This window comes from Diadema setosum, chromosome 14, assembly GCF_964275005.1.
Source record: "Diadema setosum chromosome 14, eeDiaSeto1, whole genome shotgun sequence".
In the NCBI taxonomy this organism is placed as follows: Eukaryota; Metazoa; Echinodermata; class Echinoidea; order Diadematoida; family Diadematidae; genus Diadema; species Diadema setosum.
The window spans coordinates 27,452,731-27,469,847 of record NC_092698.1 but is presented as its reverse complement, the minus strand read 5'-3'; the positions used below and the strand labels follow the sequence as shown (position 1 = coordinate 27,469,847).

Here is a 17,117-nt window from a genome sequence, read left to right as displayed (position 1 = left end):
CTACACTTTATCCCATTGGGATAGTTAACAATAATTGAGCTCAAAGCCATTTTGAGCTTTTACTATATGCAGAACATCACTGCATCAGCAACCGTTTATATGAGGAAATGTAATTTCATCCCTACTACGCTTCTGGAAAAGACTAATTTTAGCACATTTCCGACTCCCCATAATGTCAAGAAAGTGCCACATGACGCAACTCTGTGAAGTAGCGCTGGTGGGATGTGACAAGACTCGGGTCCCCTGATGGTCTGTGATGTTGGCAAGCAGCTTCAGGAGTATCCCAGTTAACTGGTCCACCAATCCAAATGGAGGAGCAGCTACCCATCACTGCTGCTGCCCGCTGGCCGTGAAGATCTCCACCTCCGTCTCGCTGGAGTTGGAGAGGATGCGTTGCCGTGCCGCCTGCTTCTTGGCGGCAATGAGCCTCTTGCGGGCCTCCTCCCTCGCCGCCCTCATCTTGGCCGCTCGGCTCTCCTTCGCCTCGTTCTTGTTGGAGTCCTTACCGTCCTTCTCGTCCTTGTCGCGGCTGACCTGGCGACCGTAGGCACGCTTGGCCGGTGTCTTCCTGGGTGCCGTCTGAAAGAATCAATACCAATAGACGAAAAACAAAAGTTGAGTGACGCTGTTTTCGTGGATCATTCTCATTTACATACCGTTTGAAAAAAAAAATGTAGTTTGAGGTTCTTTCCAACACATTGAAACTTTGGGGATTCAAAACATTGATATCAAGACATTTACCTAGTTTACATTTTCTCAGCTACTTCAAGATGAAGGGTCTTGAGATCACCTAGCGGTGTATGCATCACAATCCAAGAAGAGAAAACACTCCAAGGAATAAGCAAAGTCACCATCCCCACTTTTAACAGTTCAGATAGGAGAGAATCTGCATAAATTATATGTGACCTGCTGTCACTTTACCCCCATCAAACTAGCTCACTTCAAGGCTGAGAAAGCCGGAAAGTAAGAAATTTACAGTTTCTCCAAAGGTAAGTTTATTTGTAATGTAAATTCCTTCTAAATTCCCCACATCTATGAAGGTTTTGAAATGTGAAAAAAAAAATTAAATTCTTGAGAATGACTTCTCAATTATGGTGAGGAAGAAATAAATGATTTATGGTTTGGTTGCTAAGTAACACAAGTTATGAAAGTTATCTTTTGCATTTACACAGAAATATCTGACTGGCAGTGATTCTATTTGTAAGTTCATCTGGTAAAATGAAAATCTCCAACATTCTCCATTAGACATATTTCACTTGATTTTAGGTTACCACATATTAAAGACACGAGAATTGAAATCAGTCGGTAGTCAGTCAATGAAATGACACAGATGACAGAACTCTGCCTTTACAGCATGAACCACAGTAAAAAGCCCACTTCTCTTTTCTTTCCCAGTGCAATTTTCATTGCATTCCATTTATTCTTTGGCAATGATGGTTGATGGATGCCCACATTACCGTCTCATGACTCAATAACCGGTAACAGTCAACGCATTATCATTATCAAATACCTGCGGGGACGAGCAAGAAAATGTGGAGAATGCTTCGAACGTGTGAAGTATGTTCCCTGTCAAACCCATCAGGGTAATACGTGGTGAATTCCAATCCAGACACAAGAATCACACCCCCTCCTGGCATTTAAGCAAAGGGTCCTAAGTGTTAGTTGAGAGCTATTAGCCATCTCTCATTCAGACCCAGCCATCAATCTCCATCTGGTCCCCCCGCCTCTGCTCTACTCCGAGGAGCTCGACGCAATTTAAAACGGCATCATCAAAAGTGTACATAATGAAGTCAATTTTAGAGGTGGGGTGGGATGGGGGGAGGGGGTGGGTAGCGAAGGAGGGAGATTCACAGGGAATGTTTGAGCAGGATTGGAAGCAATAAGTCACAATGTATGCAGTGTGAATGGCATGGTACAAAAAGTCACAACATATAAACTAACTGGTGTTCAGAGTGAATGACTTTGTACCTCAGTTGCAACCTACTGATGCAAAGTGTGAATGGCATTGCAGGGTACAAGCACACGCCTGTTCCGTTTTTGCTCTTCTATATCATATCACAAAAGATAAATAATTAAAAAATATGCTGTTTTCAAATGGTACTGAGACTGAAGGTATGATGTGAAAATTACAATTTCTAAATGAACATTTCACTTCTTTTTCTGCAATACCTGCAGCGTGGAAATATGGCTGACCCGACTTCTTTATCGTTAAGTGCATTCACACAATTGCACACAAGTGTGTCATAAGCTGGCTGGGATCGGTTTGTTTCATATTGAGAGTCTGTGAAGTTTTCATTACTGTTGTGTTGGCAGCATGGCAAGGATGCTCCTTCCAGCATGAAATGTAATTTCTACAATGTGACCGTGTGATCTGATACAATGTCTCAGAGATACTTAATTACTCTCAAACATATGTTTGGAAGAAAAAAAAAAACATCTCTTCCTTCTGTCTACATAGTTACTCATCGAATGGTTTGACTGTACAGGGGCGGATCCAGGATTTCCGTAAAGGGGAGGCGCCCTTACAAAATTAAAGGGGGGCGCAAAAGCCCCACCCCTCCCATTTTTTTTTTTTTATTTCTTTTGTTTTGACAAAAAATAAAGAAGGGGGCACACGTCCGGTGCGCCCCCTTCCGGATCCGTCACTGACTGTAGCGATGCTCACAGAACATTAAAGAATAGCCATGAGCTGGCTGCCATGGCCGCGGATGTTTGATGTGACATATGCCGTCTTAATAATGACAGTCATCATCGCCTGTGTGAAGGATCAAGGAACTTGAGAGGGGCTCAATCTGGCCCTGTATGTACAGTATGTATGCACATCCCTGAACCATAGATTTATATTATCTGTGTGCAGACAGGCATCCAAGGCTATCACTGGCTCAAGACATCATGATCTACACACACACATTCATGCACTGCCAAGGGATTCAGATGCGTCCTCTCCAATTACAGCATTCATCCCTGCCTAGCTCTATGGCTGTCAGCACAGTGCATCCTTCCACACAAACTCATTACAGTCATTAAAAACAGGCGATTGTGCATGCGACAGTATTACAGCACATATCCACTCTCAATGTTTCTGATGAAGCGGATTGATTTAATCTCCCTCGTGACACTATCCAGGCAAGTGATGTAATGTTTAATAGATCCCCCAAAAGGGGAAGGGGAAAAATAACAGGGGGAATGTCTTTTATCAGAGGGTTTGTAAAAACACATATTTCTTTTTTCCTTTATGAGAATGACAAAATTTAAATCCAAACATGCAAGATCATGCATGATGAGGACAATTATGTTTTGTTTTTGTTTTGTTTTTTCTGTGTCAAAAAAGAAAACAGTTTGTTGTGTGAATGTGTGGGTTTGCATGGTGAGGTGTGTATTGTATTTGTGTGAAGGGAGTTTGCTTCGTCACCTCGTGAAAGTCCTCCTGAGGACTGTTAGAATTCTTTCTGGGTAAAAACAGTTCTAAAAACAAGAGCTAAGCAAGCTTGAATAAGCTTGACTTGTTCTAGGAACCAAGTAGCTGCTCACAGGTTTATGTTTCAGAGCAGACTGAGTTTTAGAATTTGTGAGACCATTACTGAATTCATTACTTGCTGAGCAGCAGTCATTGCACAGTTAGTGAACGTTACGCCATCTATTATTTTCCTTCTTGTTTCTAAATCTCTTTTCTAGACGATTCTACCCTATTCCTTCACTATGCAAGGGTCCAACTCCTCTGGCACCACTCACCAATCTACTTCATATATTCCACAACACCCTTCTAAAAGGAACTACTATATACACTCTTCAAAGGGAGAGTTGAAATAGACCACCATCCTGTTTGGACCTACCCATCAATGTTTCTCTTTATCAGCATAGAAGAACAGACAGACAGACTGTCAACCAAACAGAGACAGACAGACAGACAGACAGATTGAATGTTAAGCTGAAGCATACAGACTATCTGCCGTTATGTAGCAGTGAGAACACTAGACAATGCAATCCGTAAGCACTGCACTTGGCTATGTGTGACCTCAATTCTTTTTTTTTTTTTTTTTTTTTTCCTTGGCCTGACTTCTTCATTCAGGCAAGTGGGGAGAGTTAAACATTTATAAGGAGAGGCATCAATTTTTCCCTGGAGTGCTTGGCTGAAAGAGGGCAAGTGAGGACAACGGACACAGTTGAGTGGACATGAGATAAACTGATCTATCCTCAATACAGTCACCACTGCTTTGTCGGGATGAGTATTCAAGACTTCTACCCCTTGCACAAACCCACATACAATGTAGGTGGCATCATAAATTCGGAGCGGAACCAGAGTAATCTGCACTACAGAATTTGACAATGTTATTATCCGCATTGTGACCAGACTTGGAGTTTGCGATTGACAAAGACAATTTTCCCATTTACCGTAACCATCATCTTGTCCTATCTATGCATTAAAGAGAACAAGCCTCAGAGAAATGCCATGTGATATTGTCCTTTAAAAGCGGTGTTCCTGTCTATCCAAGTTTCGATCAAGCGGCAGGGACTGTACCCTAAAAGTTGCTGGTACATGTAATGCCTATCAAATCTAACCGTTCCAGGTAAGGCCTTCTAAGACAGAGACTTCCGTAAAAAAATTTCCACAAATGCATACATAGAGTCCTTGCCCTGTCTGACTGACGACTCTTGTCTCCTATATCTACTGTATGACCCCTCACTGACCTGCTACAGCAGTCACACCTCATTATCATTTTAAATGTCATTTTTCCGCTGGCAACAAACGTGTCACACAGAGTTCAATCATTATATGACTGTAAAGTGGCATTAAGCATTTGTAACAGTTCAGTGAAATTAGCAGGAATTCTTGTAAAACGGTCCAATGAAAAGTCACACGGGGTGCGCGACAAACGTGACATTGACTGCATTTGTAGCAGGCGCTTGCCTGCATTCTGTGTTGAAATATGCATGGTTAATACTGAAATTGCACTTTCTACCTCAAAAAAACTAACAGCACTTTGATCAAGGGCAACAGTTAGAGATTAAAATAGCAAAAAAAAAAATTACAGTTGTGATCATGTGATCAGCAGTTGGACTGCTCAGTTTTACTCCAGAGCACACAATCTCCTGCATCAAACATAGTTCACCTATCGGCACATTTATTGAGCATTGTCTTAATGTGCCAACACTGTAAAAGTTTCCCACTTTACACTTTTGGGTAAATAGCTTGGTAGCCTATCAAGATTTATTTGGCAGGGCAGGCCGAATGACTATATATGCAGACATCCAAAGAAGAATATCCTTCAGAAAAATATCCTATGCACTACACATATTGACCTATCTTCACTATATTTCTAATAAAATGTCTCAATTTTGCCACGACCACAGCTATTGCTGCTGCGCAAATTTTCACAATGCTTTCCAGGTAAGACAGTAATCTGGAAGAAGCTAGAAGCTGATTGAGACGATACTGGTCAAAGCATTCCCTGTTTCTGGCAATCCTACAAAATAACTGTAACACCAGGAATTAGCTGCAATACTTTCTCAGAAATTGAACCAGAGCCATTGCAGTTAGAACTTGGTCCACAATCAGCAACATTCCAAGCAACTTTAGCATACACGATGAGTCATTTGGCATTGACTCCAGTTTTAAGGTCAGGTAAACTGTGTCTGGAAAGAAAAAGTATTTCAGACAAAGCGAGAGAAAACAGCCTGGCATGATGTGTTTTTCTGGCAAGATGTACGGGTACAATTTGATCTCGTTTCTAAATAACCCTGCATTATACACTGCAGCAGAGTCAATTGTTGAGTTAACATTGCTAATCACTCGGTCAATAAAGGCGCTCAAAGCAGTGTTTGGTATTTTATTTGCGAGAGACTCTGTCATGTGTCACTAAACAATTTCAATTACTTTGTTACTTAGTAAGCGTACATCACACTTCAGGCAATGGAGCAAATCTGACAGGACAAAGCTATCATGGCCTTGAAGTTGAATTTCACAACAAACCACAGGAGGATGACATAGCTGAAGGCACACTGCGCTGTTCTATTTGCAACAGCAAGCACACAAACCGTGGCAGGAAAGTGAAGGAAAAAAATTGATCAGGCGTTACATCTGATTTACCTGTAAATAAATGCTATCTCAGATTTAAAAAGGTTATCTGAACAAACAACCATGAGGATGAGTGGTACAAAATGAAAATAAAAGGCTACATATCATTTCCTCTATGTCTGGTAGATCAGTCTATTAAGCTCAGTCTCTCTGGACAGCAACATGCTTCATGCACCATAACAGCTTTGCCAGACAGGAGGTTACACAGACAACTCCTTCACAATTGAATGTATATCAACCACCATTATGATATCTCTGTATAACTGAAGTAGCTACCTCCCCCCCCCCCACAAAAAAAAAAAAAAATCAAATGAAAACAAAGCAGAACATAGCAAGGAACTACAAGGGAAACAAGAGAGCAAAACATCAACAAGCCAACCCTGAGCAGCTGTTTGTTTACAGACATGAAGGATGGTCCATCAGGGATAACTGCATGTAGTGTGTTCTGGTTATCACATTTCATATAGGAAACATACTGAAAAACATTTTGTGTAAATAGGATATCGTCATTCATTTCATTAAACAGCGGCATCGGTATCTGGAAATGGGAAATGATGAACATGCATATTTTTAATTCAGGAAAGGAAACTCGCCCATGCTTTCAAGTAATATCAATTTTACTGAAATACATTTTGATATGACATTTATGAGCTTGAATTCACAAACAAAAACAAACTTCCACAAATCACAGATGAACATGTTTCACAGCTTTTTGTTGAATTTGATATGAATATTCTATTGGAGGTTCTTTGGCAATGTTTACTAATAATGCATACATTATCCATAAGGCATAATTGTCATGTAACTTCTGTTCTACTACAATGACATCCCCTAATTGTTGACAGGCTGAAGGACAAGGAATTGATCACCCCACTGATATACTTTACTGGATTTCTTTTTATAACCGATGGACATGATGACGATGGGCGGAGAACATTTAGTACACTACATAAACTTCCAGACACCGAGGTGATAGAATCCAAACCAGGATCAGCTTTCATAACTCTCCTGCCCAGGTTACTTTGGTTCGTCTCCTCTGTGTCCTCAACCGGTGTCAGTGGTAATAGTAGAACCAACCTGCAACTGGGCTATCATTTCAGGATATCCCATTTAAGAATGCCAGGAATTTGTCATCGCCTTGTCCATCCATACCTGGCTGACTGAGTGATTTCTACAGGTTTCTTGATGGGGGAGGAAGAACCAAGAACCCACATCAACACGTACCTCACGTCTCTACTCAGCAGATCAAAACGCTGTGGCTAGCTCCCTTTCTGGATGGTATTCCCTGACTGTCCATGACACTGATTACTGGCATGATGTTTTATTTGAATATCAGAGACATCTCTCACCTTTTCTATTTTTACGTCAACCAAAACATCTCCACATCTTTCCCACATCTTTCCCAATTTAAGGGTGTATAGATATCAAATATCCCTTTTGCAAACCTCACAAAATTTTGTGTGGTTCAAAATTATGTCTCCAAACATTGTGTATGAAATCTTACAGTATTTACACCTCAGAGCTTGTTACTTTTTTTTTTTTTTTGGAGGGGGGGGGGGGGCTGTTGTTGTTTTTAGAACTTAAAAACTAACCCCAAGAATAACGGTTTAATTTTTTACGGGAGTCTGAATAAATTCACTAAAAATCTATAGTATTTATTGCCCCTCGAAAATTCATAACATTTGTAAGCTTAATGCAATTTTTTTCCATCAAATCTGAACATCTGGAGCATAATTTCAGGATAAATGAGCAGTAAACCAGTATCTGCTGATAGATTTTCCTCTCTGCACAATTGATATGTGTAAAATATCTGAAGCTAAACATGAAAGTCAGTATCAGAAAGTGCCACGTGCAAAGGCAATCTCTGAAGGGCTTTTATAATTGCCGTGTACCACAATGTGTAATGCGAATGGTCTGACTCCAGTTGAAGAATGCCATTTTACAGAAGACTTTAATTAATGACTTGTGCTTTTGCCAAGAAGGAAAAGGATCTGTTCAAAGTCTGGGTTCTGATTTCATTTCAATAGATCCGGCTTTCTGTCTGGCACATGAGCTGTTTGCCAGAGTTCAGCCAAATGTGTGTGCTAGCTTCTACATCTGGCTGTGACACACCCCAGCAATGGCATCTAAACTTAACGATACACGTTTTACCCCACCCAAATGAAAGACTTGACAAAGAAAATATCAGCAGTTTATAGGTAGAAACACCTGCACACTTTCTCACATGGAGTGGTACTCTCAAATGATTTTCACCAAAAACCAACCACAAACTACAGTTCTATTCTAAATCATCGTGCCAATACTGCTTTCATGTCATGTCATTTATACCTACACATTAACATTATATGATCACTAACCAAGCAATATAATACTACTTTCTCCTTATACTAACACATAAGAAATATTATGTTTCCCTCAATCCAGGAGATGGAGTCTCTTCCATCCTTCATTTCATGAAATATGATTCTCTTATAAGTTAAAAATCTCCCTCAGTGATCCAATGAAGAGATTTTATGTCAATGATGTGGAAATGCAAATACCCAGCACTCAAGAGCCTACGTTCCCAACACTCACACTCCTACACATTATAATAAATCCTACAGAAACAAACACTTAAACTGCACTGTCCAGAATGCCCTGAGCCATGTCAGACATCACACAAATCATAATGGCATTGACATTCCAATCAATCTAACTGCCTGAAACTACATTGTATCATGCATATAATAACTGATCACTGTATGTCCAACAAACAATGTACGTTTGCTTTACGTCAAAATGCAAATTATATGTCTAAGCATTTGCCAGGGGATAGAACATATTAGCTGATTGGTACTGTTGGTAATTTGTAAGTTTTCGCAGATTACTTGAAGTGCTGTATGCACACATATTTCCTCTGCTCCAGGGGCCTTGTCAATCTGTAGACTGAATATCATGATTGCTATTCCTACGGAGCAATGGACTTTCAACGGTCAGTGGCACAAGCAATGGATAAAACATACAGCTCATGCCCTGTGAATTTTTAAGCTAACAGATGCCTGTGACATTTAAAAGAGTTTTCCTAATCGTGAACATTGTCCGCTTTAATGCACTGTTACGTGCCAGAATTCTGGCAGTCTCCCTCGAACCCTTTTCATTCGGCCTCTGGTATTATTCATCACTCCGCCCACTTCTCTTCTCCCACTGTCCCCTCAGATCACAGCAGCATCACCCAGCTCAAGACGTGGATCTCTGGAGCATCTTAGAGATACATCATCCCTCATCATGCCAGCACCACATCACTAGGAGGCATTCTGGGGCATCCAGCTTGCACTTCATGCCATGGCCTACAATGGACTATCAAAACATATTTGTCAAATCTCAACATAGGGCGGTCACACTAACAGTAAAAAAACAAACAAACAAACAAACAAAACAAAACAAAAACACCTAACATTATGGAGTAAGTTGCTGCGCAATTGTGCCAAGAGCAACTCCAGACATCTTCAGTGAAATCACATCCAAGATTGCGATTTCCAATGTCCCATGACGTTTGCTTATAATTTGGAGTGTAAAACCTCCTGATGGAAAATTCATCAAATGTTACAAATAGGGGCCTACTGTACGTGACTTCCACTTGTAGTTTTACATTACATCTCCTGTGTGTTCTATCACTCATGTGCATGAGACTGCAAAGCTAACTGCACATTTGCATAACGGTGGCAAAAATTCAAAATTTTGCCCATAGTGCCCTAATATTGCACTATTTCATTGTACAAACACTGCAATATCTCATTTCAAGAAATTTCTGCATGAGAAAGGAACCCTTACACTCACCTCTTTGCCTCCCTAACCCCCCCCCCCCCAAAAAAAAAAAAATGATATCATCAAGAGGTGAGCTATATACTTGCACAACCTAATGGCTTAAGTGTAATCCACTACACAAGCACCTGCCTCTACAAGAATTGATTTCTTTTACTGTAGACTGTATTGTGTCGGTTGAGAACTGTTTTGATTTTTCCTTTTTTTTTTTGGGGGGGGGGGGTTCAATAAAAACAAAAATAAACAAAAGAATTGTGTTTTAATATGGACACTTTTTTCTTATCTCTCAATCTCAAGTAGGTAGGTCGAAACATTCAGTACTAGAATTCATCAACAAGATGACTACTCCCATTTTTCTTTCTTGTTTTATTTTTTTTCTCTCTTATGCATTACAAATTTGATGAACATCCATGTTACACAGTCATTCAAGACACAATGTCTAGGAAATTTACTGGCATATTTATTGTTACTAAATTTCTACTGGGCCTTTAAATGCAATATTCAAACCACTGCTTATCAAATATCCTGCCATATGCTCCGTTCAAGGACACATTCATTTTGGTGGATGTCCACAATATATTCTTTGCACTTGAATTTCCATGGGGTGAAAATGATAGGTAGCCCAACAACCAGCAGAAATACAATCATCATATCACGAGGTGAAGATCAAAAGGAAACAAAAAACAAAGTATACCACTGTCTAGGCCTACCCTGGGAGATGTGGCATCAGCTAGAGGGAATACATCAATACTAGAATACAACAGATATATTTTTATCACATTGCACAAGAGTGGCAATATTGCCCTTGTGAAACTCCTGGTGTAACTAAAGGTGTGGCATATACTCAATCATTTAACAATATCATGGTGATCCACATTTCCATTAATCTAAAGTGAATAAAAGATGTTTGACTGTTCCCCTCAAACATCTCACCTTACCCCCCCCCCCCCACAAAAAAAAAAAAAAAAAATGATAATAAATGAATGTACATGTAATGCTCCTGTCTACTAAATTGGCAGAAGCAGCTCTTTGTGCTACCCGAATCTTTGAAAGTCACAGCCCACGCCACTCATGTTTAGCGTAACATTGCCATTCCATGCAGTCACAGTACTCTTGCCTGCTAAAAAGCAAATGGACAGCAGCCAAGCCATGGTTTCATCAGGTGGCACGGCTATGGATGAGTGGTAATGTCAGTGCTTGGGAACATTGTATCCTTTCCACTGTGAGTCATCTGTAGATGTTACTCGTCGGCCTGATGTTGTGCCAACAGGGGCTATAGGAATGAATTCCCCTTCTCTCATTCTTCCCTACCCCCCCCCCCCAAAAAAAAAAACAACAACAACCACCGTTTGAATCTGTATAAATACATAGGCCTACACACATACATACACATTAACATCTGCATTCTTAAAGAGCATTTTGGGGGATATTGTACTTAATATGTTAAAATTACTGAGGATGGAGGTTCAATAACCATAGAAATGTATAAGTTTCCTTTGTTGTTGTTTTTCTTTTTCAGCAATGACCTTAACTGTGTTCATACACTCAAAGTCACCAGGTAATGCATTCTTGGGGTATCCAACACTTTTTTAAACCTTGCGGTGACTATTGCTCGCTGAATCCGAAAGCAAAGTTCCATTCAGTGATACGATTAGAGCACGTTTGAACAAAAAAAAAATAAATGAGAAAAAAATACTTCCATATACTGTATCTCACTGAACAAGGCAATCAATCAAACAGTTACAGTTTGTAGCACCTGCAATCAGCAATGTTTGTTACAATCTCCTGATAAAATCAGATTGGAATTCAACATCAAGTTAAAAAGAAGCTGGCAGCAGTAGTACAATCTATGTACATTTTCATGCAAATTCTTTAAAAACAAAAGACTTCCAAATAGTTTGATACTGTAAGAGGTGTTTTTGCAATTCCTTACTTGCGCGATTTCTGTTACTCTCACTTCTATTTTTTTCCAGCATTTCACAGTAGCATGTTGCTGCTTTCAAATAAGATTTGTTTCTCTATCAGTGTCACACAATAAACCAAGTAATATTTACTTGCTGCAATGTACTAATTCATGTCATGTAGACTGCCAGTTCTGCACACTATTCACTGAATAAATACCCCAACTGAAAGTGAGGGAAACTGTTGTATAAACTACATTCATACTTTTATCAACAGCTGTCATGTTTCAGACAGAACAGTTGTATGCAGGTGATAAAATCTTTGGGTGGGGATGATTCATCATCAAGGGCAAAGTACGCTGACCTTTGTGATTTCATTTGTCACATGATACCATAAAGATCATTCATTCTAACTGCGTACAATACTACTAACCTTCTCGACAGAAATATATATCGCAAATAAAAGCACAAGCTAAGTTGAATGATCTGATAGAAAGTCAAAAACCTACAAAAGATGTCACTTATGCATGAGGCACTTGAAAGTTCACCATAACGTGAAGCCTTTTAATACTCTGAAGACAAGAAGAAAAAAAGAAAAAAAAAACTTAAGGAAATGACAACGGGGTCAAGGCATAGCACATTAAGAATACTTTCCAGGTTTTATGGGCCAAGGTTCAGATTCATTGTGTCCTTTCACATCAATGATTTAATATTTGGCCCCCTGTGTCAGTGGCTTTATGCAGGTAGCATAGATTGGCACAGATCTGGGATGAAATTGCAGACAGACTTTCAAGGGCCACAGGCACTGGAGTCTCCTTTCAGTAGAATGTGGGATCCAGAGGCCATTTCACACTTACAGATGAACTTGTTTGCAACCATGTGTCAGCAATGTGTCTCAACACATATGTTTCTTATGAATTGTAAAATCCAGTATTCTTATACCAGGTATTGCAATTCAGTCTCCTTGCCAACTGCTACATGCAACAACATTCCCTATAGTGACTCTAAAATCTGTAAATCAAACATAAAACTCTCCACTCTTTACATGCCCAAGTCCAACCTATGTTATGCACACACCATGGTTCAGTAAACTAGAAGGTCAATCTATACCTGTATGTTCCACTTCCTCATTGTGTTGGGAGGTCAAATGTGCAAAACTTTTTTTATGGAAACACCTCCAGACTGTGATTGGCTGGGTAAGATTTAATAACAAGTAGGCCTATATGGGGGATGTGTGATTCAAGTTTGCTTTTGAGATCTTCCTTGATTATGTTCAATGAATACAAACAATGTATGCATGATTGGTAAGAAACCGGTTTCTATAACATGTTTACAAACGAGCCATCCGTAGCCGTGAGAGCCCTACTTGTGAGACATACATGTATGAATATCTGACAGCCAGGGGCCAGATTTACATATATCCGTGGCAGTCAGCCTGATATGCAATTTTGAGTTCTGGGTGGCAAGCTATGGTCTCCAAATGGAAGCTGCAGTGTCTGCAGCCATGGCGAGGGCAGAATTATGCACAAATGGGCACATGGGGTGAAAATTTGATAAGCCCTACGAAATGAGAAATTACCATACACACCTAGCACGTTCTCCTTCGTGGAATCTAATTTTTACTCCAAAAAAAAAGGGGAAAAAATCACCTTGTGTAATATATCATAAGTTATTGAATTAATTAACTTAGTCTTATAACAGAATAGAAATGTAAAGATTCACTCCCTGATTTCAGGCCACAAAATGTTCAAAACATGTGGCAATGCACACTAAGAAAACATTCCTAACCACATTACAAGTAGGCCTACATAACAGTGTAGTGCATTTCCAGCTTTAATAAAAAAAATTATGAAATTTAATCTTCTACGATAAAGCACAAACAAAATGTAAATTCCACCAAAGCATCTGTACACACACGTACCACGTCCTCTCTCTACGGTAATCCCATCCCAAACGCCCATGACAGCCTGTCTGTGTTCTGCCGATAGTGATGAAACCTAAATCTTGTCTGGGTTAATAACGAGATTGGGTAGGCCCCGAGACTGATGAATCACATGACCAGGATGTAGGCATGGTAGGTAATTTACCTTGAATGGTGTTTGCTGATGCAGGACCTCCATACACGTATAACGCTGGTTGGAATCGAGCAACACATGTTAATGCACTACCTGAGGTTTGTCCCAAGCTAAAAGGGTAAATTATCTAAGACCTCATTTCTACGATGACATGGGATGGGCAATCTTGAAGAAAGAAAAGAAAGGAAAAAATAAAAGATGGATGATCATTTGAACCAACCCCTGTTATTAGGTGTTAATCCTGATTTCATCTTTAACAAACTAAAAAAGCTGTTGACAAAATTTGAGATGCAACTAATCTTAAAGGTTGCATTTATCTAACTCGAGTAGAGAGAATCACGTTTCAAAATGTGTTTCGAATGGCATTTACGAACTTGCTTGGGTTGCCGCGTCATATTATAATTGCGATTTGAATGTTGTCACTGCGGAGCAGTTTTGTGCCATTCAACCCTGGAGGCAGAGGTCAACTAAAGCATGCCCCTTTTTGTAATGGACGCTGTTTTTTTTTTGTTTTGTTTTTGTTTTTGTAATGGACAGCATATGTATACTGGAAGTTGACCTGAGCAGCTTGGAGAAATGAACACGTCTGAAAACGTCACTGCGTTTATCTACTCGTAGAAAAGCGATCAAAGTCTCAAACACATTTCAAATCGCCCTTTGAATGGCGTTTCAAATCGGCATTTCTAAACAGTTTGAAAACATGGTTGCATTTATTATCGCCTGAAAATTCCTAAAACGCATTTAGAATCGTGATTCTGCCTCACAATTTTTTTTTTTTTTTTTTGATAAACACACCCTTACTTGTGGGAAATTGCATACCAGTAATCTAGGAGCAAACTCGCCAACACAGCCTAGGACTAATAGAAGCTCTGTGGTCTGGCATTTCAGACACGTCTACATACATGAAGACTACAGTTCTTTTTGCTCGACAACAGATAATGTAATCATGTCTGTAATACGTTTAAAGCACCAGACTGTGTCAGCTTTGTGTCTCAAGACAAGTACACGCCTACACTGCACACGAGGGACCTGACCTCAACTGAATGCACTTTTTGCAATGTATGGATGATGGAACAGAAACTTTATTGGGAAAAAAAAAAAAAAAAATTGATTGCAAAAATCAACAGTTTAATCCTGGTACGCACAAGAGCGTCATTGGCACTTTAACAACAAAAACATACAATAGAAAGAACTCAATAATCTCAACACTGATTAAAAAAAAAAAAAAAATGAAATTGAGAGAGTTGTCTTCAAGTGCTTTCCAGGCAAAGAGCATCATGAAATTAAAAGCACTCATTTCTGAAATATCATATTACAACCTAACCACTTTGTGCTGTTCTTTACTCCTTATTTCCAAGACAATTCAAAAAATATGAGGGTATAAGAATATTAGAGTTTAATATGGCCAAACCTTTCTGAAATGAGAGCACTGCTTGACTTTGTCATGAAGATTTGATATTGAAATGAAACACAATCTTACTGTAAGAAAAAAAAAATACCCCCAAAAAGTATAAAAGAAATAAAACCCAGCAACTTAGATTGAAAACCAGAAGGCATATATCATTAGTTCAGGAGAAGAAGGTCATTCGTCATGCACATCAGACGAGTTCAGATTTTATTGCCCTTACACACATGTGCATGCATCAGCCTTCAACGACCACACCTTACACTATAAGCAGCGGAGGCAACATTAACTCATGTCTAATCCATCTATCTTTTTTATTTCTTTCTGGTTTTGTTTTTGCCCGGATACCAGGTTTCGTGCTTGCATTGCTACTGAACACGAGCACCCAGAAATCTGAACTCAGATTCTTATCAAAGAAAATACTGCTGAAAAAATTGAGGCTTCCTGTTCCCCCAGCTTATTGATGGGTATGCGATTTCCTTCTGTGGGTTATTTTGGGGTACAGACATTTTTTTTTTTTTTTTCTTCTGGCGATGGAAAAACGGACAGGATTTGACAAATCTCTCGCCAAAACCCAGTTGGAGGTACGGAACATCTTATCAAAGTATCAAAGTACACGGATGAGGCACTGAATCTACTGAAACATACTGAACAAGTTTTGCATCAATTACAACGCTGACCACATAACTATGTTATAGGCCTACCTCAAGAACAAGACTGAAACTTGGTTAACTCTTGCAATTGGTTGTTAATGCCTGGGGAATTGGAGTTCAAGTTTTAACAGGGCAATATATGATAGTAAATTAAAAAAATAATAATAATAATATGTGACAGTCCCCTCAGAGAGTGTGGACAATAAATATTTGACTGTCTTGTGCAAGAAGGGGAAATTTCATTCCAAAAATGCACAGCTCTGTATCTCGTGAACAAAATACAAAACTTGTACATGAAGTCAATAATCTGCAGTCTCCCTTGCAGTAGGTAAGTTCTCTGATATTCATGGCATACCGGTAAGCCTTAAATGGTGTACTACCCTTCAGCCAAAAATGCCATATGAATGCTATCCCTACTATGCTGGTTTATATCTCTGCCTCCCATCCAGCCCCCTCCCCCCCCCCCCCCAAAAAAAAAAAAACCAAACAAACAAACAAACAAACAAAACAAAATAAAACAAAACAAAACAAAACTAAACAGAAACAAAACAAAATGACAGCTAAGAAAAAAAAAATAAACAAATCATCATTAAAATGTCATATTGAAACAGCACTGATTACCTGCCATTAATTTGTTTTGCGTCAATTTACAAGTTGAGCAATAGTAATTTGATTACCTCCTGTGTTCCTAGCATCAAAAAGAACAGATATATGTTAATTTTGTATCTTCATAGAAAATGTATCACTAGGCCTACACTTAGTCCTCAGAGTTCACTGTACTATAAGTCATGCAAGGATTGATTTCAGAATGCGAGAACAGCATCACTGTGGGGGGGGGGGGGTGTGCTTATTCTGATACAGTCTTTCCTACTACAATATCCTGTAACAGAAGATTTCTTATTTACATTTTGGCTCCAGATATACAAAAAGAACAAAGAAAAAAAAACACAGTACATTCATTTTCAGCAGAGCATGACTTCAACATGTGCAAATCACTGATTAGATGCATTATGCTGGCCAGGGTATGACCCCCTGTGTGGCTGGGTGAATGCACCAGTATCACCAGACCAGGAATGGAAGTGCAATGTATCTTTGGCCATGAGACGATGTACATTCCTCCTTGATGAGGTGAAAGGGGATTCAAGGCCAAAAAATGCCATTTAAACTGGGCTGCTACTGGGGCATGGTACTGTCACGCACGAGATT

The 17,117-nt window shown here is 39.4% G+C and overlaps 1 protein-coding gene across 1 annotated transcript in view; it reads right to left on the bottom strand.

Annotated features, from left to right (window-relative positions):
- Window positions 1-231: 231 nt before the first annotated feature.
- The window catches only part of LOC140238034 (uncharacterized), a 62,489-nt gene continuing 45,603 nt past the window's right edge, over window positions 232-17,117 (bottom strand). Inside the window, exon 5 of the mRNA XM_072317960.1 lies at window positions 232-579. Within this exon, the coding sequence (XP_072174061.1) occupies window positions 328-579 (252 nt within the window). The 3' untranslated portion in view covers window positions 232-327. The remainder of the gene's footprint in view (window positions 580-17,117) is intronic.